The sequence below is a fragment of the Oncorhynchus masou genome, chromosome 28 (genome assembly GCF_036934945.1).
Source record: "Oncorhynchus masou masou isolate Uvic2021 chromosome 28, UVic_Omas_1.1, whole genome shotgun sequence".
NCBI lineage: Eukaryota > Metazoa > Chordata > Actinopteri > Salmoniformes > Salmonidae > Oncorhynchus > Oncorhynchus masou.
The window spans coordinates 51,342,144-51,367,643 of NC_088239.1; the positions used below are offsets into that span (position 1 = coordinate 51,342,144).

General features: G+C 42.3%; 1 protein-coding gene and 1 long non-coding RNA gene across 3 annotated transcripts; both read right to left on the bottom strand.

Moving 5' to 3' along the window:
• Positions 1-5,769: 5,769 nt before the first annotated feature.
• LOC135517839 (uncharacterized) lies at positions 5,770-7,570 on the bottom strand. 2 transcript variants are annotated; one of them, XR_010452083.1, is made up of 3 exons: positions 7,337-7,570; positions 7,025-7,095; positions 5,770-6,877 (listed from the first exon to the last, which is right to left on the bottom strand). It is a non-coding gene; the product is annotated as an uncharacterized LOC135517839 (long non-coding RNA). The 2 variants fall into 2 exon arrangements; XR_010452084.1 differs by having other exon boundaries at positions 7,025-7,151.
• Positions 7,571-8,155: 585 nt separating this feature from the next.
• On the bottom strand, positions 8,156-9,956 carry LOC135517836 (heat shock protein beta-1-like). The gene is made up of 3 exons (XM_064942481.1): positions 9,180-9,956; positions 8,946-9,009; positions 8,156-8,702 (listed from the first exon to the last, which is right to left on the bottom strand). Exons 1-3 carry the CDS (start codon positions 9,580-9,582, stop codon positions 8,543-8,545), a joined length of 627 nt encoding a protein of 208 aa, XP_064798553.1. The 5' UTR covers positions 9,583-9,956; the 3' UTR covers positions 8,156-8,542.
• Positions 9,957-25,500: the final 15,544 nt, after the last annotated feature.

The window sequence follows — 25,500 nt, forward strand, 5'->3', positions numbered from 1 at the left end:
ATATTTAATAGTTGAGATTCTTCAAAGTAGCCACCATTTGCCTTGATGACAGCTTTGCACACTCTTTAAGTGTTGTTTACATGGTTCCAAACGGTCAGAAAAGGTATATTGTAATCTGACAGCACCTGTTTGGCACACATAATGTGCACGCAGTGCTTGCTCCATAACTTATTTTTCTTGATCTCCAGTATTTTCCACAACTAGTCAAATGTATTCCACACATCTGACTTCCCCTTTACCTCCTGAGGAACCAGTAAACATTCCCCATTTAGTTTATTTGTCACGTCCTCTGCATCCATTTTGCTGTCACATGTGTTGTGGTGTTCAGAGTTTGTTATAACCAATTTGTTGATGTGATAATGATAGGCTATAGGTCAGGCCCTATTGGTCACGAGCATGTGATGCATACATGTTTCACCTAACGAGAGCAAGGATTGAGGGAATTGGGAATGTTTTTCTAAACAAATCAGGGATTTCGGTAACAGAACTTTTCAGTCATAAATGGCTGTAATTATGTTGCATCTTCAGCAACACGAACAGCGCAATAAATACTGTTGATGTTCTGTGGTGGTCGCTGCAGCATAGAGAGGTGCTCGTCACACCGTCATTCGCTGTCAATTTTTTCAGCAAGTCGAACTCCCTCTAGTCATTTGTGTGTCTTAATTATTTAATCAAACAGTGGGCATAAAGCATCAGACAAGCTCAGTGCATATAGTTTATTTGATTAAAACACATGGGATGTGTCTATATATGGAAAAAAACGCGTTTTCAAATTTCGACAAATTGATTGGTTGAAAGAACAGACGACTCTCAGTTGACCAATCATTTTTTTCTTTGGGGACAGCCCTAATACAAAGTATATGTTATGGCATGGGGTGCATTTTCTTGGGCATGGTGTAGGTCCACTTGTAGAATCTATTCCAAGGCACATTGAAGCTGTTCTGGCAGGTTGTAGTGACCTTTCACTCTTTAATGACATTTTATGTTGGTGTTTCCTTTATTTGGCAGTTAACCTGTATGTGCTTGTGATAAAATTTAATCCACAGTTATTTTTTAGAAAATAACTGGATTAGCAGCTGGAGTAACAAAAGTGTATTACTAGCACAGGGGCAGGCAAAACGACAGGTCAAGGGCAGGCAGAGATCAGTAATCCAGATAGGGTGCAAAAGGTCCAGAACGGCAGAAAGGTTCAGGGTCAGGGCAGGCAGAATTGTCAAAACCGGGAAAAACTAGAAAACAGTAATGAGAACAAGACAGGACTAATGTCACGCCCTGGTCGAACGCCTTGGGAACCATATTTAGGCAGCCATATTCTTTGAGTGTTTCGTGGGTGATTGTTCCTGTCTCTGTGTTTAGTTTCACTAGATAGGCTGTATAGTTTTTTCACGTTTCCGTCTGTTGTTTTTGTACATTTCAGTGTTTTCATGTCAAGTCATTTTCCATCATTAAACATGAGTAATCACCACGCTGCATTTTGGTCCGCTCCTCCTTCAACAGAAGAACATCGTTACAACTAAGGGGAAAACGCTGGTAGGTTTCTCAAAAACAAAATGAACTGGCAACAGACAAACAGAGAACACAGGTATAAATGCACTGGGGATAATGGGGAAGATTGGTGACACCTGGAGGGAGGTGGAGGCAAGCCAAAGACAAGTGAAACAGATCAGGGTGTGACATATATAATATACACTGTATATATTTCCAAAACAGATGAAGTCGGAAGTTTACATACACTTAGGTTGGAGTCATTAAAACTTGTTCTTCAACCACTCCACAAATTTCTTGTTAACAAACTATAGTTTGAGCAAGTCTACAAACTATAGTTTAGGACATCTACTTTATGCATGACACAAGTCATTTTTCCAACAATTGTTTACAGACAGACTATTTCACTTATAATTCACTGCATCAAAATTCCAGTGGGTCACAAGTTTACATTACTAAGTTGACTGTGCCTTTAAACAGCTTGGAAAATTCCAGAAAATGAAGCTTCTGATAGGCTAATTTGAGTCAATTGGAGGTGTACCTGTGTATGTATTTCAAGGCCTACCTTCAAACTCTGTGACTCTTTGCTTGACATCATGGGGAAATCAATAGAAATCAGCTAAGAACTCAGAAGAAAATTGTAGACCTCCACAAGTCTGATTCATCCATCGGAGCAATTTCCAAATTCTTGAAGGTACCATGTTCATCTGTCCAAACAATAGTACGCAAGTATAAACACCATGGGACCACGCAGTCGTCATACCGCTCAGGAAGGAGACGCATTCTGTCTCCTTGAGATAAACTTACTTTGGTGTGAAAAGTGCAAATCAATCCCAGAACAACAGCAAATAACCTTCTGAAGATGCTGGGGGAAACAGGTACAAAATTATCTATATCCATAGTAAAACGAGTCCTATATCGACATAACCTGAAAGGCCGCTCAGCAAGGAAGAAGCCACTGCTCCAAAACCTCCATAAAAAAAGCCAGACTACGGTTTGCAACTGCACATGGGGACAAAGATTGTACTTTTTGGAGAAATGTCCTCTGGTCTGATGAAACACAAACATAACTTTTTGGCCATACTGACCATCGTTATGTTTGGAGGAAAAAGAGGGATGCTTGCAAGCCGAAGAACACCATCCCAACCGTGAAGCACGGGGTTGGCAGCATCATGTTGTGTGGGTGCTTACCTGCAGGAGGGACTGATGCACAAAGTAGATGGCATCATGAAGATGGAAAAGTATGTGGATATATTGAAGCAACATCTCAAGACATCAGTCAGGAAGTTAAAGCTTGGTCGCAAATGGGTCTTTCAAATGGACAATGATCCCAACGATACTTTCAAAGTTGTGGCAAAATGGCTTTAAGGACAACAAAGTCAAGGTATTGGAGTGGCCATCAAAAAGCCCTGACCTCAATCCTATAGAAGATTTGTGGGCAGAACTGAAAAGGCGTGTGTGAGCAAGGAGGCCTACAAACCTGACTCAGTTACACCAGCTCTGTCAGGAGGAATCGGCCAAAATTCACCCAACTTATTGTGGGAAGCTTGTGGAAGGCTACCCGAAACATTGGACCCAAGTTAAACAATGTAAAGGCAATGCTGCCAAATACTATTTGAGTGTATGTATACTTCTGACCCACTGGGAATGTGATAAAATAAATAAAAGCTGAAATAAATCACTCTCTACTATTATCCTGACATTTCAAATTCTTAAAATAAAGTGGTGATCCTAACTAACCAAAGACAGGGAATTTTTACTCGGATTAAATGTTGGGAATTGTGGAGAACTGAGTTAAATGTATTTGGCTAAGGTGTATGTAAACTCTGACTTCAACTGTATATACTGTATATTTGTTTTACTTTGTTTTTTTGCTGCCTCTTGGGCCCCCCACGGGCCTGGCCCCAGGGCCTTCAGCCCCGGTAAGCCCCTGCATTAATCCGACCCTGACAATACTGATACTAGAAGCATAACTTCTTCATTTTTTTATATGATTGCCCCACCTAACATGTATTTGTAATAACTCTCACTTTATGAATGCATCCACATCGCCAATTCTCTTCATTTGGGGTGCATTTGTTTTGCTAATCTCATATTTTACACCTTTTGCCATGAGGCTGAGAGAATTGCTGCTGTTTTAGAGTGTTGCTGTTTTAGAGTGAAATATTTGTAATTTTTATTTGTGTTTACTATTTCTTATTTAATTTGGAAATAGATTGGACCTGAGACATTTAAAATAATTGTAACTAGCATAAGTGTGTATTAGCATCAGTGCATACTTTAGTCTAATCATACAACTATCAACATAAAATTATAGCCTAAAATCTAATCAAATCAAATCAAAGTTTATGTGTCACATGTGCCGAATACAACAGGTGTAGACCTTACAGTACAATGCTTACTTACAGGCTCTAACCAATAGTGCAAAAAAAATGTGTTAGGTTAACAATAGGTAAGTAAAGAAAAAAAACAACAGCAAACAGAAAGGCTATATACAGTAGCGAGGCTTTAAAAGTAGCAAGGCTACATACTGACACCGGTTAGTCAGGCTGATTGAGGTAGTATGGACATGTAGATATAGTTAAAGTCACTATGCATATATGATGAACAGAGAGTAGCATTAACGTAAAAGAGGGGTTGGCGGGTGGTGGGTGGCGGGTGGTGGGACACAATGCAGATTGCCCGGTTAGCCAATGTGCTGGAGCACTGGTTGGTCGGCCCAATTGAGGTAGAATGTACATGAATGTATAGTTAAATTGACTATGCATATATGATAAACAGAAAGTAGCAGCAGCGTAAAAAGAGGGTTGGGGAGGCACACAATGCAAATAGTCAGGGTAGCCATTTGATTACCTGTTCAGGAGTTTTATGGCTTGGGGGTAAAGACTGTTGAGAAGCCCTTTTGTTAAGGTTGGGGTTATGTTTATGAGTTAGTTTAAATGGTTAAGGTTAGGGGAATGTTTAGCTAAAAGAGTTAGGGTTAGGGGAAGGGTTAGCTAAAAGGGTTAAGGTTAGGGTTAGGAGAAGGGTTAGCAAACATGCTAAGTAGTTGCAAAGTAGATCAGAAGTACTAAGTAGTTGAAATCTTTGGGTTTCCAAACGTTCACTACGCTCATCCACCGTAACCAACCACCCTACTTCAGTTTTTGCCTAAGGTAACCATCTGTCTCATGTAAACATATGTTTACTATGTTACATCTAGTGTATGAGACCAGCCTGTATTTGCAGGTGACAATGTTGGATCTCTGTTGCTGTGTTCTTTGCCTTAAAAAACAGCCATATAATAAGATATAAATGCCTTTCAAATATAACTTTACTAAATAATTAATGGTTGTAGTAGTTCTTAGGTCTATGTAAGCTATGTAAAATATTATAACCTGTAATATTATCAATTTAACTAGAACTAATTCCGTAAGAAAAACAACAGTTTATTCTGCCTGGTCAAAGTGTGCTGTTAATTTAGTTGTCAACCCTTCCTTACTTGCTGAGCTTTATCCTTATTATATACCCAACATCACTCATCTGCCACATTAGTCCTTTGTTTTTGGCAGCCCTCATTGTCCATGATGAAAATCCCTGTCAGGAACACTGGCCTGGGTATTTAAATTGTATTTAAAACTTCTCATTAAACAGTAATCAGCAAGCTTCTCTCATTTCAAATCCCAAACCAAGGAACACTATAACTCCCAGACCAGGAAAATAGGTCAAGGTCCATCTAATTTAAATCACTTATAGACACATGATACTGTATATCAAGCCTTGTGGCATTACATAAGTCATGTTAAAAAAAATCAAGGAGTGACTGGACATCTTACAAATTGTGGCTCGTACAGATGTATCCATTCAATTGAGGAAAGCATGCCTCACTGTCAACCATATTTGGCCTTTCCCATTTGAATATCATGCCACCACTTTGTGTCACATACTATGGATAGAAAAGTATGATGGGTGGGGTAAATGACTAGCTTATTTAGTTTTATAACTGATAAGATCTTGACATTTCTACTGCAAGGGATCAGTTTAATATCTGTGAAACATGAGGGTTAGAATTTAGAGCGGGTAACACAAGGCAACCCATGCCTCTGATATTTACTGCTTTGCCAGTAGTGCCGCACCAAATGCGAACACCATCAGCCCCACTTAAAACATCTCTCACACCACTACTCCAAAAGGATGCATTGGCATTTAAACATTTGATATTAGTTTTATTGACTGGGATCACAGTAAATAAAGTAATTGAAAGTTGGGTTACCCTGGCTTTAGTCCATTAAAAGAGGCCTGCATTTTTCTACTTACAGTAACTTGACACTGGGGAAATCACCTGGAAAATCAGCTGCCGAACATGTCCAAAAGGATATGTATTTTTAGTTAATAAAACATGTGCTTGCATACATATGTATATAACAAATGTTGTAAACCTAGTCTTGTCGAGCAGAGAGAATGTACATATTTATTTTTCATTCATAATATAGGCCTAATGCAAGGTAATATCAAATCAAATCAAGCTTTATTTATACAGCACATTTCACACAGGAACACAATGTAATTCATTGCAACAAAATAATAAAAACAATGAAAATAAAAACTGAAATATTTACTACACAACAAACATAAGAGGATAAAAAAACAAAAGAATAACAATAAGAAACTGAACGACTAAAATGCACCCTAAGGAAAAGCAAGCTAAAAATGTGTGTTTTAAGATCTCTTTTAAAAATGTCAACAGTTTTGCTTTGGGATAGTTAAAGGCCAGTGCCAGAATACCTGAGGGACCTACTGGGCACATAACTTTAAAAGCATGTCTGGCATCTATTGGGGTGCACAATCATGGATTGATTTACAACCAATAGAATAATTCTAAAACTCACAGGCAGAGATCTTAAAACTGGTGTAATGTGTGCTCTCTGTCTGGTCTTGGTCAGTACCCGTGCTGCACCATTCTGTATGTTCTGCAGTTGACCAATGGCTTTCTTAGGTAGACCAGACAGGAGAGCCTTATAGTAGTCAAGCTTGCTTGTAATAAAAGCATGGAGGAGTCTATCTGTATCAGCCTGAGAGAGAAACGCCCACACCGTGGCAATGTTCCAAAGGTCTTATGGATTCTTACACTGACAGAAATAGTCAGTCATATTTGGAAAGGATAACTAATGCAAACATGATATTCAGCTGACACAGACTGCACTCCTGGTGCTTCCAGTGGTTTATGGGTGTTAATCCCTATTCGTTGATTTCACTGCACATTCTATCAGTAGCAGAACACCTATGGAGCTGAAGGCACTATGAAGAGTTTCCTTTGTTACAAACATAGGATTGTCTGGGTCAAGCCCCACTCCTCTTCTGCTCTTCTGGACACAAGTCTTGTAGCCATACATCATTTTCTTTCTTCCAGTACCTGAGGTAAATCGTCACATTTACACATTTACACATTTACACATTTACATTAGGCCTAATGTATAGAACCACAATTAACATGTGACTTAACAGTGGACCAGTGTCTATGATAACTGACATCAAAAGGCATAAAAAGTATCTGTATCACCTTGCTTTGGGTGAAGTCGTCACATTCCCTCAGTGTAAGTACTAAACCATTCATCTGCACTTCAGGTTCTTCTGAATTGCGGTGATATCAGAACATTACCTGACAGACCAATGACAGGTTGTGGCACCTCGTACAAGTACAGGACAGATTACATTTAAATATTTTGGTTTGCAGACCACTGTAAAACTGTCATGTCAAAATTCTAAGAGTAGATTACTTGCATTGTCTTTAACATTAATATATTAATACAATAGAAAAAAATTAAATGGTGTCATAATCAACATAATCAACACATATACAGTTTTACAGTACCATTAGATGTTTTCAGGCTGGAGGTATCCATCGATGTTGCTCACTGTCTCTACTGACCAAATGCTTTGTATGTGATTTGTCATAGTGTGCCAGCTGAGAGGGTTTCAACTCCTGTTCGTGGACGACTGGACGTTGTAGCCTCTGACATGGGTCAACACGCCCACACCAATGAATATAAGATTTTGGAGCACACATCAAGTATATCTCTAATGTATTTAAACAGGGTTCTTAGCATAAACCTGTCAAACTTCAAGGCTTAAGGCAAATGCAGGGCAACAGTGCCACCATCAGGATCATTTGCCAAGTCCTTTAGGGTCAATTTGGGTCAAGTAGGCAAGAGTTTGAGGGAAATGAGAGAAGAGAATGGGGGGGAGGACCCACATCCTAGCGTTGTACTTACCTTTCTTGCACTAACACTTGTCTGCTTTATTGAGGAAGTTTGCTTACTTTGACTTATGTGGTTGTTGTACCTAGTGCATTCAGTTAGTGAATGCAATAACAGTAAGTTACTCTGGATAAGAGTGTATGATAAATAACTAAAAGGGAAATTACTTCACTTTATACTGTATTTACACAGTAGTTATTTTGGTTTGGACTCATTTAAAACATTCTACTACTTCCAGGTCTAATTTAGAGTAAGTAATGTGTGTACACAGGCAGCAGTTCTAGTACAAAGACAGACACCGCATACATAAGAGCCCCCCCCCCCCCCAGCCCTCCTCAAAATGTGTCATTTTGTCATTTTGCCATGGATTGTTTATTGCTTTGATTCAAAGGAGATTCAATTCAATTCATAGAAATAGATCACGTTGAAATGTATGCCTTGCAGAACTGTTTTATTAACAGTTATGAACATCTTTATTAAGAACAGCTTTATTAAGCATGGTCATGTTGACTCCTAGATGATCTATCATTTGACAAATGAGAAAGTACATTTCAAAAGTCTTGATTTTTCACTTTATCTTGGTTTTGCTAGTCTTTGCAGGAAATGATTTTAACATAATACATAGAAAAACATGCCACACGTGTAGTTCGAGTGAGAGTAAATAAAGTGATGGTGTTTCAATAGCAATAGAAGCCACTATGTTTGTCATCATAAATGACCAAGGCTTAATTCAAAATAATGTTGTCAAAAGTTGTCAACGCCGACATCAGCTTTAAAGCTCTACCCCAAGCTTTACATCTAGTTGTAATGGATCACTGGATTCACTCTTTCCCCTCACACTCGTGCTTGATCTGAATGGGGATGACCATGTCACTGGGGAGGATGGTGGTGGTTAAGCCTGGGAGGGGTGCTTCTACCAAGAGAATCCCTTCACCAGACAGAGATGAGCTGACGTGCTGCAAGTCCACACCAGGGGGCAGCCTTCAACAAACCCACAACAACAATCCGCTTACAACACAGACAGGCAAGGACTTGTTTACTGTGATTCAATAGACTGCTTGTCATCTGTTTTTACAAATGTAATTAAACCGAGGGAAACCATTTAGAATGCCTTCCTATAGCAATCAACAGCAAAGACGTTCAATTCCTTTGAATTCTTACTTTCATTACCGGTATGTCTTTGTCACAGCATTGTGAGGGACTTTATTTTCTATTAGAACTTACTTGTATTTTCTTGTAAAGCACCTTGAGACTGATCCATGCTCGTCCTCCCTTTCTTCGTGTTGACCTGAAAATATAAGTTGAGACAATAATTGAAGTAACTGAATAAGGAGCACGTTGACGTGAGACCTCTATAACAATTTTCATCCGTTAATTGTCCAACATTTTTTAGTAACAATGAATGTTCAAACTGCCACCATATTCTGGTTTCTCAGATCAGAGAAATAATGTTAGTACCTGTAATCTCCAGGAAGCCCCCCTTGGTTTTGATTGATATCTCCTCTGGTGAAAAGTGATTGACATCCAGTGTGATCCTCCAGCTGTCCTGTCCTGTCCTGATCTCTGACACTCCTCCAGACAGTTGTCTCTGAAGTCTGGCTGCGGTCTGGGGTGCCACTGCAGCAGGGGGAGCAGTGCTGGGGGTGAAGAGGGGATGGCGTGTGTACCCTGGCCAGGAGGATGATGCCAGTCTCCTCCTAGCCCAGTCTATCCAGCTCACATCGCCTGGATCCAGGAAAGGAGGGAGGCCAAAGTCCTGCTCCATGATCATGCGGCTAGGCTGTGTCCACTCACGGAAAGGATCCCAGTTTACATCTCGGCGGAAAAGAGGACGCGGTAATACCTTGTTGTGGTCAGCCATGACTTCGGAATGGCCTGAGACTGGTACTAGGGGGAAAAAACTGTTTCCTCTCTTGGGTTTCCCCTGGCTAGCTAATGTAATTTAATCTTTGACTAATTGCAATGACTAAGTCAGGTTTAATGACTTACTCAACACACAAAAGGGCAGCAATATTTTCCCCCAAACAGTTCAGAAAGGCTGGCTCATAGTGGGAAGGACTGCCCTGGACAATCAGACTTTGTTCAGCTGTGGAGCATCACTCACACCCTTTATATACCCAGTTAATCCATTCTAGAACGTATCAAACAGTAAGTCTTATCCATGGCATGACAATGAGTTGATTGGCATGGTTGGGGCAGTGGTGTTGCTCCTCTGTTGCCCTGGGACCTGGAGAGAATAAATCTTAAGTATGTGTATTTATAGCTCCAAAGCGTAAATGGCAAGTAGATGGTGGATGACTCAGGGTGCAGCAACGATGGGGTTTCTTCAGCACTTGGCCTCTGCAGTCTTGTCACATACTGGTGCTCTTTGTCTTCTCCATAGTAATCACACCGTTCAGCTATGTACAGGGACAGCATGTCCATTCAGCGCAGAAGCTGCTAAGCAACTCGTCAGCTACTGTAGGAACGAGGGGGAAACTGTTAGTTCCAGCCCCAAACTCCTAAACATGACTTCTCTGGTTAACCCACTGTCGGAGCCATGGTTTACTGACACCTAATAGGTTATTTTGCAGTGACTTCAACTTCTACATCTATGGGCATGTAACATTCACTTACATGTTGACACTGTTGCTCCTGCATCTGAGGGGAGTGATGGAGTTCTAATGGAAAGACTGACGCAATAGAGAGGTAGTGAGGAATGTTGATATGAAGAGCCTGTAGGCCTTTCCTCTGGTTTGCCCTGCTTTACCCCTGGGTGCGACTCTCTGTCCCCTCACTCACTGTCAGGGGGGAATGGACCTAATAAGCCTGCGCCAGTGTGTTTTAGGAGGGTCATGAAAGGGATTATCTACATAATGTCAACAACTCAGGCTCTCTCCATTCAACAACTCCTTGGGGTGAAGTCCCACTTAGTGTTCTCTCTCTCTCTCTCTCTCTCTCTCTCTCCCATACATAATTGATAACTCTCCTTGGTTAGCTTTAGAGTCCACAAACCAAGTTCTCAAGGCCCCAATATGTCTATCAGGCAAGGATGGAAACGAGAATTAGTGTACCCTCTATTGCAACAACTGGGCCAGTTGCTGTTTGTAAGGGGTGCGTAACTGGTGGCAGGGAAGTCAAACGCAGGAGAGCAGAACTTGGTGAATAGCCGGAGCAGTTTAATATATAAAACTAACGGCATATATAACAACAAACAAATGGGGTACAAAACCCGTAGTGCACCAGTACCACATAGCACGAGTACTTACAATAAACATTTCCTGACAAGGACATGGGGGAAACAGAGGGAAAATATACAACATGGAATTATGGAATTGAAACCAGGTGAGTGTGAAAACAAGACGAGACAAATGGAACATGAAAAATGGATCGGCGATGGCTAGAAGACAGTTGACGTCGACCGCCGAACACCACCCGAACAAGGAGAGGAACCGACTTCGGTAGAAGTCGTGACACTGTTGGATAATTATTTTGTTGCTGCAGTTTCGTAGTGTTTATATATTTGTGTATTGTCTTTCAGATATTAGTAATACAACATAACAACAATTGTATTCTACAGGTGGGGGATGAGAGGGGGTGGTGGTGTGACATAAATTCTCAAATAAAGGTGCTTTCAAACTGCAATATGCTATACACACGTTGGCCCTGTCCAAAATCTGTTTTTCCTACTACTTACTAAAACTACATACTGTGTACTAATCTTACTGCATGCTATTTTGAATGTACTGTTCCGTAAAAACGAATGCAGTAAGCAACAGATCAACATACTAGACTCACCCATCCTAAAAATGAATCATCTAATGCGCAATTGCATTGATTCCCGCAATTCGGTCATTATCAGCGGTTGTGAAAAACACGTGAGCCTGGAATTCTTCAAAAGTATGCAGTAAATTCTACTAAAATGAAAAGGCGAAATTTGTATGACGTCCTGGCATTTAAAGCATACATGATTTTCGAAATGTCACATACAGTATAACGTTCTATTTTCGCAAACCTGAAATGCCTACTATTTAGAATGCAGGTATGAGTATTTGGACATTGATTGTACATTGGTTTTCAAAAACGAAATAATAGGAAATACAATAAATGAAACACAAATAAATTATGTATGTGTGGTCAAATACAAAGACATCCACACATATTCATCTCATACGTCAACATTGATCGCACTGGTCTCTCAAGAGACCAGTGCGAGACACACTCCCACGGGCGCGCCCCCACCACCGCTCCCAACCCAGATAGTGAAGACGTCAATAAATATATTTTTGTTGTCAGTTGCACTAGGTGAAGGCTGGAAAGAGAGCCGCATGATGATACTTATTTTCCACCATAATTTGCAAATAAATTCATTAAAAATCCTACAATGTGATTTTCTGGATTTTTTTTCTAATTTTGTCTGTCATAGTTGAAGTGTATCTATGATGAAAATTACAGGCCTCTCTCATCTTTTTAAGTGGGAGAACTTGCACAATTGGTGGCTGACGAAATACTTTTTTGCCCCACTGTACATCCACAGGTACACCTCCAATTGACTCAAATTATGTTAATTAGCCTATCAGAATCTTCTAAAGCTATGATGACATTTTGTGGAATTTTCCGAGCTGTTTAAAGGCACAGTCAACTTAGTGCATGTAAACTTCTGACCCACTGGAATTGTGAGACAGTGAATTATAAGTGAAATAATCTGTCCTAACCGACTTGCCAAAACTATAGTTTGTTAACAAGTCATTTGTGGAGTGGTTGAAAAACGCGTTTTAATGACTCCAACTTAAGTGTATGTATACTACCGACTTCCACTGTAGTATAAAATGTGTATTTTTCAGAGGAAGTGTGTAAAGGAAAAGGAACTGCATGAAGATCACTTTACCGTACCTTTCATTTTTCCTGCTGTTGACTGAGTGTTACTATCATTAAGTTGAATAATATTGCTCCAATAACTGAACACATTACAATTTCCACGAGATTATCTGAAAAACAAAGAGCATGTACTGTAACGTCAGTGGAGTTTAAGAGGGAAAGATAAATCATTTTGTTCAAGGGAGTTGTGAATGCTTTGAAATCCTTCCCTTTTTGATTTAAGGGGCCCATTTGGCACACACTGGCTGAATCGTTGAATTGATGTCTGTGCCCAGTGGGATGAAACCGTGGTGTAGTAACGCATTTTAAAGATTTGGGAAAATTAAGAGAAGACAGGACAGCCAGTACATAGTAAAGCAACTAATTTCAGGAGGATAAGCAGGATAAAGTAGAAGTGACCCCACTGGCAATATGCCCATGATATCAATCCTCAGCATTACTGAGTTCATTTTGCAGTAACAACTGTCTGTCTCAAGGCTTAAATATCCTTCTTTAACCTGTCTCCTCTCCTTCATCTACACTGATGAAAGTGGATTTAACAATAAGGGTGTCAGGATTTGGCCAGGGTTGTTCCGGGTTTTGGTCAGTAGATGTCCCCATTGTGCTTTTTGTCCCTATGTTTTTCCCTTGATCCCCATTATTATTTGCACCTGTGTCTCGTTTCCCCTGATTGTATTTAAACCCTTTGTTTCCCTCAGTTCTGTGCTCTGTGTTTGTATGTTAGCACCCTGCCCTAGTGTTCTGTGTGCTCTTGTCGATTCCGGGTGGAGTTCTTGTGGTATTCTGTTTTTTTTGTTTTTGTTTATTTTTGGTGAGTTTCTTTTGAGGTCTTTTTGTGTTTTTCCTACCACCTTTTGGATTTGCCATTTTTTGTATTTTAGGATTTTTTCTTTATTAAATACACCGTCTTAAGTACTGCTGTGTCTGCCTCATCTTCTGGGTTCTGCTGACTATTCGTGGCTCAGTTGGTTAAGTGACTGTTTCTCACTCCGGAGACCCAGGTTCAAAACCGGGTCCTGACAGAAACACAGAGCCAAAATGAACCCAGAGGCAGCCAGTTCCCAGGACCTTTTTGCCACGCTGTCCCACCACCAGGAGACTGTCCAACGCCACGAAGCCGCCCTGGTTCAGCAAGAGGCCTTAGTGGCTAGACATTCTCATCTTCTGTCGGAGATGCTGACTTCCATAAAGCAGATATCTGATCGACTTACCCCGGCAACGGTTCCCGTCCCAGTACCTCAGGTTCACGTACCCATGGCAGTTAACCCCTGGCTGAACCTCGTCTTCCACCTCCCCAACGGTTCTCAGGTGATCCAAGTGCTTGTAAAGGCTTTCTCACTCAATGTTCTCTCTCCTTTGAGCTGCAACCTTCGTCGTTTCCCACCGACCGGTCTAAGATCGCATATATCATTACCCTGCTGTCGGAAAAAGCCCTGGCCTGGGCTACTGCTGTGTGGGATGCCCATAGTTCCTGCTGTGCCAGCTACTCTGCCTTTGCTGAGGAATTCAAACGAGTGTTTCAAGGCCCAAGCAGTGGTTCTGACTCAGCCAAACAGCTCCTGACTCTCCATCAAGGTTGGCGCAGCGTGACGGACTATGCCATCCAGTTCCGCACGGTGGCAGCAGCGAGTGGCTGGAACAACGAGGCGCTCACGGTGTGCTTTCTGAAAGGCCTTTCCGACACTATCCAAGATGAACTGGCCACTCGGGAACCACCGGACAATCTCGAGTCCCTGATCAAGTTGGCTTCACGCATTGACCAGCGTCTGAGAGAGAGAGAACTCAACCGTAGACCTCTAGCCCCTATCAGTCCCAGCTCCGAGTCCCCACCTTTATCATCGCTGGCTCCACCGGAACCCATGCAGATTGGACGCATCTCCCAGGCTGAGAGAGACCGCCGGATGAGGAGCGACGCTGTCTATATTGCGGCAAACCGGGCCATTTCCGTTCCACGTGTCCCGGGCTCCAGGGAAACGCTCTGTCCCGTACAGACCGGGGGAACTGTAACGGGAAACATAACCTCCTCCCATCCGTCCAACTCCCGTCTGCTCATTCCAGTCACCCTCTCCTGGGACAACCACAAGCTTCACCTTCAAGCCTTGGTAGACTCTGGAGCCGCAGGTAACTTCATGGATGGTGTCTGGGCGAAGGAGAATGGCGTTCCCTCTGAACCTCTAAGTGACCCCATGAGGGTTACTACATTGGATGGAAGCCCTTTGGGATCTGGACTTGTCACTCATGTCACTACCTCCTTGAGACTTTCAGTTTCACAACACCAGGAATTGATGAACTTTCATTTGATCTCCTGTTCCGAGTTCCCTCTCGTCCTTGGATACCCCTGGCTTCACAGCCATAACCCTCACATCGACTGGTCTGTGGGCACTATCAAGCAGTGGGGTCCTACGTGCCAAGCTACTTGTATTTTCCAGAATTCCCGAGTTCTACTCCCGAGTCTTTAGAATCCATCGACCTGACCCGAGTTCCCGAGTGTTACCATGACCTCAAACTGGTGTTTAGCAAACAGAGGGCCACCATGCTACCACCCCATAGATCTTACGATTGCCCCATCGACCTGTTTCCGGGCACTTGCCCCCCAGGGGTCGGATCTTTTCCCTATCTCCACCCGAACGAGCTGCTATGGATACCTACATCAAGGATTCTCTGGAAGCAGGCCTCATGCGTCCATCAACCTCCCCGGCGGGAGCAGGGTTTTTCTTTGTGGCCAAGAAAGACGGTGGATTACGTCCTTGCATCGACTACCGGGGACTCAATGACATAACCGTCCGTAACCGTACCCGCTACCCCTTATGGCCACAGCCTTCGAGCTGCTCCAGGAAGCAGTTGTTTTCACTAAGCTTGACCTGCGGAACGCATACCATCTTGTGCGGATCAGACCTGGTGACGAGTGGAAGACCGCTTTCAACACGCCTACTGGTCACTATGAATACTTGGTGATGCCCTTCGGCCTGACCAACGCCCCAGCGGTGTTCCAAGCGCTCATAAACGATGTGCTTAGGGATATGCTTAACATATTTGTGTTCGTTTACTTGGATGACATCCTCATCTTTTCGAGCTCCCTTCAAGAACACACTAAGCATGTCAGACAAGTACTCAAACGCCTCCTGGACAGCCATCTGTACGTTAAGCCGGAAAAATGTGAATTCCATTCATCCCGAGTACAATTCCTGGGATTTGTAGTGGAACCCGGTCGAGTCCAAATGGACCCTAGGAAGGTAGGGGCGGTAGCGGATTGGCCCACCCCCAAATCCGTTAAGGATGTTCAGCGTTTCCTGGGCTTCACAAACTTTTACCGCAAGTTCATCAAGAACTTCAGTTTGGTGGCAGCTCCTCTCTCAGCTTTAACCAAAGGTGGCAATGCAAGGTTTGTGTGGGGAAGAGAAGCTGAGACGGCCTTCCAAGGACTCAAGCAGCGCGTCCTCTCTGCTCCCATCCTGATACTACCGACTACGGATGAACCATTTGTGGTGGAGGTAGACGCATCAGAGGTTGGTGTTGGAGCTGTCCTGTCTCAGAGGGGTGAAGACAAGAAGCTTCATCCGTGCGCTTTCTTCTCACACCGGCTTACCCCGACTGAGAGAAACTACGATGTGGGGGATCGTGAACTCCTAGCGGTTAAGATGGCATTGAAGGAATGGAGACACTGGCTCGAGGGGGCTTCTCACCCGTTTCAAGTGCTTACGGACCACAAAAATCTGGAGTATATCCAGCAGGCGAAGCGATTGAACTCTAGACAAGCTAGATGGTCTCTTTTCTTCAATCGATTCCAGTTTATCCTCACCTATCGGCCCGGGTCGAAGAATCTCAAACCGGATGCCCTGTCCCGAGTCTACGCTCCTGCCATTCGAGATGACACGGACATGCCTGTCCTTCCTGCTGCTAAGATTGTGGCTCCGATCTCGTGGCAAGTTGAGGATACCGTGAGACGTGCTCAAGCTAGCGAACCGGACCCTAAAGGAGGCCCTGCCAATCGGTTGTTTGTCCCCAAGGCAGTGAGGACTCAGGTCCTTCTGTGGGGGCACTCCTCTCGCCTCACCTGTCATCCGGGCGTAGGTCGCACCTTGGAGTTCATCCAGCGTAAGTTCTGGTGGCCTACCATAAGAGAAGACGTTGCCACTTTCGTCAATGCCTGCCCCGTGTGCTGCCAGGGCAAATCTTCTCACCTCCGCCCTCAAGGACTCCTTCACCCTTTACCTGTTCCCCACAGACCCTGGTCCCATATCTCATTGGACTTTATTACTGGACTTCCTCCATCCCATGGCAATACTACTATCCTAGTCATAATCGACAGGTTTTCAAAGGCGGCCAGGTTCGTCCCTCTGACTAAGTTACCTTCTGCCAAGGAAACGGCTGAGTTGGTAATTAATCATGTGTTCCGAGTCTTCGGCATTCCTCAAGATGTGGTTTCTGACAGAGGTCCCCAGTTCGCCTCAAGGTTTTGGAAGGCCTTCTGCCAACTCATGGGAGCTTCTGCCAGTCTATCTTCAGGGTACCATCCGGAGTCCAACGGCCAAACAGAGAGGATGAATCAAGAGCTGGAAACCACCCTCCGATGTATGACTCGTGACAACCCGTCCACATGGTCATCCTTTATTGTTTGGGCCGAATACGCGCACAACACCTTGCGCTCCTCCTCCACTGGTATGTCCCCGCACGAGTGTCAGTTTGGCTATGCTCCTCCATTGTTCCCGGACCAGGAGGCAGAAGTCAGAGTGCCTTCAGCCTTGAGGTTCGTCAGACGCTGTCGGCTTATGTGGAGGAAGACCCGTCTTAATCTGATGCGTTCCTCACAGAGGTATCAACAACAAGCCAACAGACGTCGCCGTCCCGGGCCTACCCTGCGCCCCGGCCAGAGAGTCTGGCTTTCCACAAGAGACTTACCTCTACGGGTGGAGTCTCGCAAGCTGTCCCAAAATACATCGGTCCCTTCAAGGTTGCCAGGAGAGTTAACCCAGTTTCTTATCGCCTACACTTACCCAGATCCCTTAAGATTAATCCCACATTTCATGTGTCATTGTTAAAACCTGTTGTTTTTTCTCCCCTTGTCCCGGCAGACAGACCTCCCCTCCGCCTCGTGTCATTGGAGGCCAGCCGGCTTATACCGTCCACCGGATACTGGATTCCCGCCGGGTGCAGCGGTCCTGGCAGTATCTGGTGGACTGGGAAGGCTACGGTCCTGAGGAGCGCTCCTGGGTTCCTGCCAAAGACATCCTGGACCCTGACCTCATTCGTCAGTTCAAGGTCCTCCACCCTGAGAGAGCTGGTAGGAACGTCAGGAGCCGTTCCTAGGGGGGGGATTCTGTCAGGATTTGGCCAGGGTTGTTCCGGGTTTTGGTCAGTAGATGTCCCCATTGTGCTTTTTGTCCCTATGTTTTTCCCTTGATCCCCATTATTATTTGCACCTGTGTCTCGTTTTCCCTGATTGTATTTAAACCCTTTGTTTCCCTCAGTTCTGTGCTCTGTGTTTGTATGTTAGCACCCTGCCCTAGTGTTCTGTGTGCTCTTGTCGATTCCGGGTGGAGTTCTTGTGGTATTCTGTTTTTTTTGTTTTTGTTTATTTTTGGTGAGTTTCTTTTGAGGTCTTTTTGTGTTTTTCCTACCACCTTTTGGATTTGCCATTTTTTGTATTTTAGGATTTTTTCTTTATTAAATACACCGTCTTAAGTACTGCTGTGTCTGCCTCATCTTCTGGGTTCTGCTGACTATTCGTGGCTCAGTTGGTTAAGTGACTGTTTCTCACTCCGGAGACCCAGGTTCAAAACCGGGTCCTGACAAAGGGATCATAGCTTTCACCTGAATTCACCTCTAAAGTCTATGTCATGAAAAGAGCGGTGTATACTCTGTATATACAGTACCAGTCAAAAGTTTGGACACACCTCCTCATTCCATGAGTTAAAAAAAATGTGTAGTATTTTCTACATTGTAGAATAATATTGAAGACATCAAAACTACGAAATAACACATATGGAATCATGTAGTAACCAAAAAGAGTTAAACAAATCAAAATATTTTTTTTATGATTACAGCTTTGCACACTCTTGGCATTCTCTCAACCAGATTCATGAGGTAGTCACCTGGAATGCATTTCAATTAACAGGTGTGCCTTGTTAAAAGTTAATTTGTGGAATTTCTTTCCTTCTTAATGCGTTTGAGCCAATCAGTTGTGTTGTGACATGGTAGGGCATACAGAAGATAGCCCTATTTGGTAAAAGACCAAGCCATATTATGGCAAGAATAGCTCAAATAAGCAAAGAGAAACAACAGTCCATCATTACTTTAACCAGTTGGATTTAGGGTGTGCTATTTTAATTTTTGGATGAAAAACGTTCCCGTTTTAAACAAGATATTTTGTCATGAAAAGATTCTTGACTATGCATATAATTGACAGCTTTGGAAAGAAGACACTCTGATGTTTCCAAAACTGCAAAGATATTGTCTGTGAGTGCCACAGAACTGATGTTACAGGTGAAACCCAGATAAAAATCCAACCAGGAAGTGCCACATTTTTTGAAACCGCCTCATGCCAATGACTCCTTATATGGCTGTGAATGAGCTACGAATGAGCTTACGTTTTCCACGTTTTCCCCAAGGTGTCTACAGCATTGTGACATCTTTTTAGGCATTTCCCTTGAAGAATGGCTGTAAGGGACCATATATGGCATTTTTCCAATCGCTTCTTATGAGAAACCAACTGCCTCGACGGATATATTATCGAATATATTTGTTAAAAACACCTTGAGGATGGATCCTAAACAACGTTTGCCGTGTTTCTGTCGATATTATGTAGCTAATTTTGAAAAAAGTTTGGCGTTATAGTTGTAGCATTTTTCGGTCGATTTCTCAGCCAAGCATGGTGATGAAACGGGAGCTTTTTTGCCTACAAAAATAATATTTTTGGAAAAAAGGAACATTTGCTATCTAACTGGGAGTCTCCTGAGTGAAAGCATCCGAAGTTCTTCAAAGGTAAATGATTTAATTTGGTTGCTTTTCTTATTTTTGTGAAAATGTTGCCTGCTGCCAGCAGAGCCTAGCATAGCATTATGCCATGATATACTTACACAAATGCTTGTCTAGCGTTGGCTGTAATGCATATTTTGAAAATCTGAGATGACAGTGTTGTTAACAAAAGGCTAAGCTTGTGTTTGAATATATGCATTTCATTTAATTTGCGATTTTCATGAATAGGAAAAGTTTTAGGGGTATTTATGTCCGTTGTGTTATGCTAATGCGTTTGAGGCTATGATTACGCTCCCGGATACGGGTTTGCTCGTCGCAAAAGGTTAAGAGATGAAGGTCAGTCAATATAGAGCATTTCAAGAACTTTGAAAGTTTCTTCAAGTGCAGTCGCAACAACCATCAAGCGTTATAATGAATCACCACAGGAAAGGAAGACCCAGGTACCTCTGCTGCAGAGGATAAGTTCATTAGAGTTACCAGCCTCAGAAATCGCAACCCAAATGCTTCACTGAATTCAAGTAACAGCCACATGTCAACATCACAACTGTTCAGAGGAGACTTCATGATCGGATTGCTTCAAAGAAACCACTACTAAAGGACACCAATAAGAAGAAGAGACTTGCTTGGGCCAAGAAACATGAGCAATGGACATGAGACCGGTGGAAATCTGTCCTTTGGTCTGATGAGTCCAAATTTGAGATTTTTAGATCCAACTGCCGTGTCACTATGAGACGCAGAGTAGTTGAACGGATGATCTCCACATGTGTGGTACCCACCATGAAGCATGGAGGTGGAGTTGTGATGGTGTGGGGTTACTTTGCTGGTGACACTGTCTGTGATTTATTTTGAAACTGGTTGAGAGAATGCCAAGAGTGTACAAAGCTGTCATCAAGGTAAAGGGTGGCTACTTTGAAGAATCTCAAATACAAAATATATTTTGATTTGTTTAACACTTTTTTGGTTACTACATGATTACATATGTGTTACTTCATAGTTTTGATGTCTTCACTATTATTCTACAATGTAGAAAATTGTAAAAATAAAGGAAAATCCCTGAAATGAGTAGATGTGTCCTAACTTTTGACAGGTACTATAAATATAAGGGCAAATGTAATGTTTCATCAAATCTTTTTTTGTGCTCAACAGTCCAATGTCCCATAACCTTTCGTTCATTAACATTCCAGGCATCTCTGTTGAGTAATGGTAGCAAAAGTAATTGCGTTAACACATTTCTTTAAGCTTGTCCTCTGCTGACTAATTCACTCATCAGTGCCTGTTTATTTATTTGGACCCTATTTTTACCATTGAGGAATAAGACTGTAGTGTGAAAGCTTTGCCTGCAGATGGCTCTAACTGCCATACATATGAAATACAGCGTGGTGGTTATTCATGTTCTTTAATAAAAATGAACTAGACATGAAATAACGAACAAAACAAAGAACGATGTGAAAACTCATCAGTGCCTGTTTATTTATTTGGACCCTATTTTTACCATTGAGGAATAAGACTGTAGTGTGAAAGCTTTGCCTGCAGATGGCTCTAACTGCCATACATATGAAATACAGCGTGGTGGTTATACATGTTCTTTAATAAAAATGAACTAGACATGAAATAACGAACAAAACAAAGAACGACGTGAAAACCTATACAGCCTATCTGGTGAACACAGAGACAGGAACAATCACCCACGAAACACTCAAAGAATATGGCTGCCTAAATATGGTTCCCAATCAGAGACAACGATAAACACCTGTCTCTGATTGAGAACCACTCCAGACAGCCATAGACTCTGCTAGATACCCCCACTAAGCCACACACCCAACACCCAACAAAACCCCAAGACAAAACACACCACAATAAACCCATGTCACACCCTGGCCTGACCAAATAAATGAAGACAAACACAATATACTTCGACCAGGGCGTGACAACAACAGTGAGAATATAATACATTATTCTGTTGGCCTGTGCTACAACCCGTAAAATGTAACTCACGTTATTCAAATATTCTCATTTTAAATCCCTATATGATTGATTCCTAACTGCTGTGCCATTAAGCCATCTGTCTACTTTGTGATTGAAGGTTCCTCAATGAACCCCACCTCCTCTGGGGTTCTTGGAAGATCCTTTTGGGGGCCATTTTTAGTGCCATGAACCCTAAGGTTCTTCAAAGAACCCCATAGAAGGTGGGGTTCATCGTGGAACCTCCTTAGTTGGTGGGGGTTCTTGCAGGAACATAACTGCCCAACTGAAATATTTCAATTTGAAAGGGCAGCAGGTGCAGGCACTTAACTGACAAATGTAAAGATCTCCTTAATTTAAGGTAAGGGTTGTCCCTTGTTATGATCAAATTGATATTATTTTTTCATATGATTACAGATCTTTCTAAAATTGACACAATTCAATGGATATCAATCAACAAAGAGGTAAGAATATATAGGGTATAAGAATATGTTGAAGGCTAGCTGTAATGGGTGCAGATGACTGAACTGCTCACTTTTGTGTCTGTGTCTGCAGGTATACAGACGAGGAGGCATACAAAGGTATGTCAATTGGTATTGGTATGTTATACAGATCACATTTACCATCCTCCTCTCTTACCTCTTCAATAAATATCCCATAGGCCTCTACATTATGGACAAGGTATGTGTATGAAAACCATGATCAAAACAGTTTTTTTCATTCACATTCACCTCAAATACCAAGGTATGAATTCTGTCGTTTGCATTTGTTTAATTACTATTTTTGGGATTCACAGATTTCACCCTCCCTACAGCTCTGATGAATATAACAGGAAACCTGTTAGATCACCATGCACTGCAAAATCATTCTAGCTATGGATACAGAGAACATCAACATTAACATCAAAACGACCCATTATACTTGGGTTTCTGTTTTGAGTTGACATCATATTTGGATTTTTCTTTTCTGCTTTGACACTAAAATCATGATAAGCACTGAGAACTAAAATATTGTGTTACTGTTATGCCTATTATTATCCAAAATAATAATAATGGTATGGCAGGAGGGGTAGTTCAAAAACGTACCCCAAAAGGTTCTTCAAAAGGTTCTTTGAGGATGCATTAAAAGGGGTTCTTTGAAGAACCATTTTTAAGGGTTCTTCAAAGAACTTCTAGGGGTTCCCCCACACTTTCAATTTGAACAACCCCTAAAGCAGGGGTGTCAAAGTCAAATGGACGGAGGGCCAAATAAAAAATTTAGCTACAAGCCGAGGGCCGGACTGTTCGAATGTTCATTGAAAAATTTTTAAATGACGCATATAGTCTAGTGAACCTAATTGAACCTACTGAAAACCTAACAAATATATTCCAATATGATCAGATAAATAAAGCAATATTTTCTTATGGCTCTGTCAGTAATCTTTAATTTTCAACAGACACAAAAGACAAATTTCCTTTATATAAAAATCCCCATAACATGAACATTAAATGAAAGAAACCGGTATTCAAGGCACCATCAGTAGCCTATATTTTCTATTTTAGCAAAAGTGGGCTAAATTTACTTCAAAGAAAAAAACAATAATAGCAATTTTCTATCATCCACTCAACTGAAATATTTTTAAAATATAATTGGATTGAAATACAATAAAATAAAGTGCAAAAATCTATTAATCAAAAACAACACTTTGTTCCTCACGAAGCTCGAAACATCTTTGAAGCACCTTTCCCTGGCTTAGCCATCGCACCTCTGTGTGATAAGGCAAATCACCATGCTCCGTTTCTAACTCCGTCAGAAATGCCTTGAACTGGCGGTGATTCAAACCTTTGGCTCTGATAAAGTTAACTGTGCGCGTGATGATGCTCATTACATGCTCCATTTTCAAGGCTTTACCGCACAACGCTTCCTGGTGTATGATACAATGATAAGCTGTCAGCTCACCTGTCGCGTTTTCCTCTTGCATCTTTTCCCGTATCTTCGCCACCAGTCCGCTCCTGTGTCCACACATCGCAGGTGCTCCGTCGGTTGTCAAACCCACGAGTTTTTCCCAAGGCAGCTCCATCTCATTTACACATCTTGACACCTCTTCATACAAATCATGCCCCGTAGTTGTGCCATGCATAGGACGTAAAGCCAAAAACTCCTCTGTCACGCTTAGGCTGGAGTCCACTCCGCGGATGAAAATTGACAACTGGGCAATGTCAGAAATGTCGGTGCTCTCATCCACAGCCAAGGAATATGCAATGAAATCTTTTCCCTTTTTCACAAGCTGCTCTTTTAGATTGATGGACAACTGGTCTACTCTCTCGGCAATGGTGTTTCTGCTCAGACTCACATTTAAAAAGAGTTGCCTTTTTCTGGGCAAACTTCGTCACAAACTTTAATCATGCAGTTTTTGATGAAATCCCCTCCGTAAATGGCCGGGCTGATTTAGCGATCTCTTCTGCCAAAATAAAACTGGCCTTGACAGCAGCCTGGCCTTGTGATTTGGCTTTTTTGAACAGAGCCTGTCGAGATTTGAGGCCTCGTTTTAATTCCTCTGCCTTTTGTAGCCTTTGTTCCATGTCCATATTCTTGTTTTTGTCCGCGTGTTTCGTTTCATAATGTCGTCTCAGATTATACTCTTTCAGTACCGCCACACTTTCTCCACACAGAAGACACACAGGTTTTCCAGCTACCTCCGTGAACATATACTCCGACTCCCACCTTGTTTGAAACCCCGGTTCTCAGTGTCCACCTTCCGTTTTGCCATTTTTGATGGGTATCTGAAAGTTAATTTTACTGTGATGCTGACGACTGCTGTGCCAATAAATATTGAAATGAAGCAGCCTACTGCTCGGTACGTCACCGTTGCATTGTGGGAAATGTAGTATTGGTGCGTGTAAAAGATCTGCGGGCTGCCGGCTTGCTGCGGTCTGCGGGCCGGTTCTAATAATAAATCAAGATCATCCCAGGGGCCGTAAAAAACCTTCTCGCGGGCCGGATGTGGCCCGCGGGCCTTGACTCTGACATATGTGCCCTAAAGGATACTCCAGGAACCTTTTCTTTTTAGAGTGTAGGTTACACACAAAATTGAATTATGCACTGGTCTGTCTGATACGCGATCATGCCTCACATAAAACAAATCCTCCAACTCAAATATTTTGTAAACAGAAATAAGGAAAGCCTCATAATATGCACCATCAAACTATAGGGATGCCATTATATAAATACTAAGCTGTAGACCACAAATCCATTATTTTAGATACAACAGAAAATGCGCTCGTGAAACTTCACTGCCAGACTGCATATTTCTGGCTTCCGCGGCAATGAAGCTGCATTTAAAATGTTGCGGATCCATTTGGGTCCAATACAGACCCGACCCAACTTGGATCCGGGTCTCTCTCATTTTGGACATGTTCCGGGAGGATCTGGTCCACCTAGGATCCAATTTGGGTCAGGTATTGTTTTCAAAAATGACCAGGTCGGGTCAGTTGTGCATTTCGCAGGTACAGTTCGGTTTGGGTCTCATTTCCGGGACCGAGAAGACCTCTAGTCCATAGCTGTCTTTAAAAAAAATCTGAGTTAGCAAAGATGATCTATTCTGACCAGGGAAGGCCTCATTCTGTTATAGACAGAAGCCTGTGACATGACTGACCAATCAGGATTCATCTCTTGGCACATCCAGTCCCTTCATTATCTCAGCCAATTGTGGCAAACCAGAAAGGATCCTGTCTTTCTCCTTATATAGCGCACTGCTTTCTCCTTGGCTAATCTAGGCTCATAATTAAATATTTGTATTCATATTTAGGCCTACAGATAACACACCCGTTTGTTGTTTAAAACAAAAATTCAAACAGCCCTACTAAGTAGGAACTAGCATCAATTGCCCACCTTTTTGAATCCAGTCACATTTTGTCTCTCAGCCCCTAGATTTATGTACAATATCCATTCTGATCATAACAATGCCAACTGGGAGTCATTTAGTTGCCTTGGTAACCTCCAGAGG

What these genes read in the sequence shown, in the direction of transcription:
- LOC135517836 (XM_064942481.1), bottom strand. Translation starts at nt 9,582, where the DNA reads ATGGCTGACCACAACAAGGTATTACCGCGTCCTCTTTTCCGCCGAGAT. An exon ending in GGGCTTCCTGGAGATTACAG is followed by an intron (nt 9,010 to 9,179) that starts GTACTAACATTA and finishes TTATATTTTCAG; the next exon opens with GTCAACACGAAGAAAGGGAG. An exon ending in TGCTTTACAAGAAAATACAA is followed by an intron (nt 8,703 to 8,945) that starts GTAAGTTCTAAT and finishes GGTTTGTTGAAG; the next exon opens with GCTGCCCCCTGGTGTGGACT.